At 69.6% G+C, this 1082-nt stretch overlaps 1 protein-coding gene across 1 annotated transcript in view; it reads right to left on the bottom strand.

Moving 5' to 3' along the window:
- Nucleotides 1–240, bottom strand: part of LOC112105111 (cartilage acidic protein 1-like) — a gene marked incomplete at its 3' end in the record, with an annotated part of 5814 nt that extends 5574 nt beyond the window's left edge. Inside the window, exon 1 of the mRNA XM_026663036.2 lies at nt 91–240. Within this exon, the coding sequence (XP_026518821.1) occupies nt 91–175 (85 nt within the window). The remainder of the gene's footprint in view (nt 1–90) is intronic.
- Nucleotides 241–1082: the final 842 nt, after the last annotated feature.

The following is a 1082-nucleotide window of genomic DNA, read 5'->3' as shown; positions in this document are numbered from 1 at the left end:
CCCCCCCGCGCCGCCCCCTCCCCACAGGCCCCTCCCGCAGCACCCCATCCCCGCGCCGTAGGCCTCAGCCCCACGCAGGCTGCCCAGGACCTGTGTATTTGTTGACCCCGGCCTCGGCGGCGACGTCAGTCAGCACCACGATGCCGCGAGCAGGGTCGCTGGCGGCCACGTCCATCTCCAGCAGCGCGTGGGGACCCAGGTTGCCGTTGGCGTAGTTGGCGATGTAGATGGCGTATCGGCCGGAGCCCTGTGGGCAAAGGGCAGGTGGGTGAGGGCAGAGCCAGGCTGGCCAGGCCCCTCCCCGGCTCCCAGCCTGCAGCCGGCTGCGACACCCTGGCTGGGCCGGGGGCAGGGTCCTGGGGACGTCCCCCTCCCCAGTGGCGGCACTGCAGCCTGCAGGCTCTGGCCAGCCCCGCGGGGAGCGGATTAGAGCCCCACAGCACGGCTGGGGGTGGCTGCAGCCGGGTCAGGGCCCCGGGCCCCACGCTCAGCTGCTGTTCCCCGGGGGTCCGTGCTGCTCTCGCTGCCCCCAGCCCTGCTGGGACAGTCGCTCGAGGGCTGAGCCTGGGGCGGGGGACCACTCGAGGCCCGGACCTGCCAAGATTCGGTGTCTGTCCGGCTGCCCCCCGGCATGCTGGGAGTGCTCATGCTGCGTCCCCCCCACCGCCTGGCTCCCACACTGCGCCACGGCTCTACTCCGCTGCCCCCCACTCAGTCCTGCTCCCCTCCACCTGCCCCCATCTCCACCCCATGGCTTAGCCCCACTCCCCCAACCCCCTTTCTCCCCAGTCCTCACCCCATGGTACAGCCCCACTTCCCCTTACCTGACCCCCAAGCCTCCCACTCCGCTAAGGTGACCAGATGTCCTGATTTTATAGGGACAGTCCCGATTTTGGGGTTTTTTTTTAATATAGGTTCCTATTACCCCCCACCCCCGTCCCGATTTTTCACACTGGCTATCTGGTCACCCTGACTCCGCAGCTCGGCTGGGCTTCCCTGCCACCTACTAGCCCACCCCACCCCGCCTCTTGGCCCCACTCCCCCATACCTCGCAGCCTGGCTCTGCACCCCGCCCCGCCCCC

This window comes from Terrapene carolina, unplaced genomic scaffold, assembly GCF_002925995.2.
Source record: "Terrapene carolina triunguis isolate 2854851 unplaced genomic scaffold, T_m_triunguis-2.0 Scaffold31975, whole genome shotgun sequence".
Classification (NCBI taxonomy): Eukaryota; Metazoa; Chordata; order Testudines; family Emydidae; genus Terrapene; species Terrapene triunguis.
This window is presented reverse-complemented; position numbering and strand designations above follow the sequence as displayed.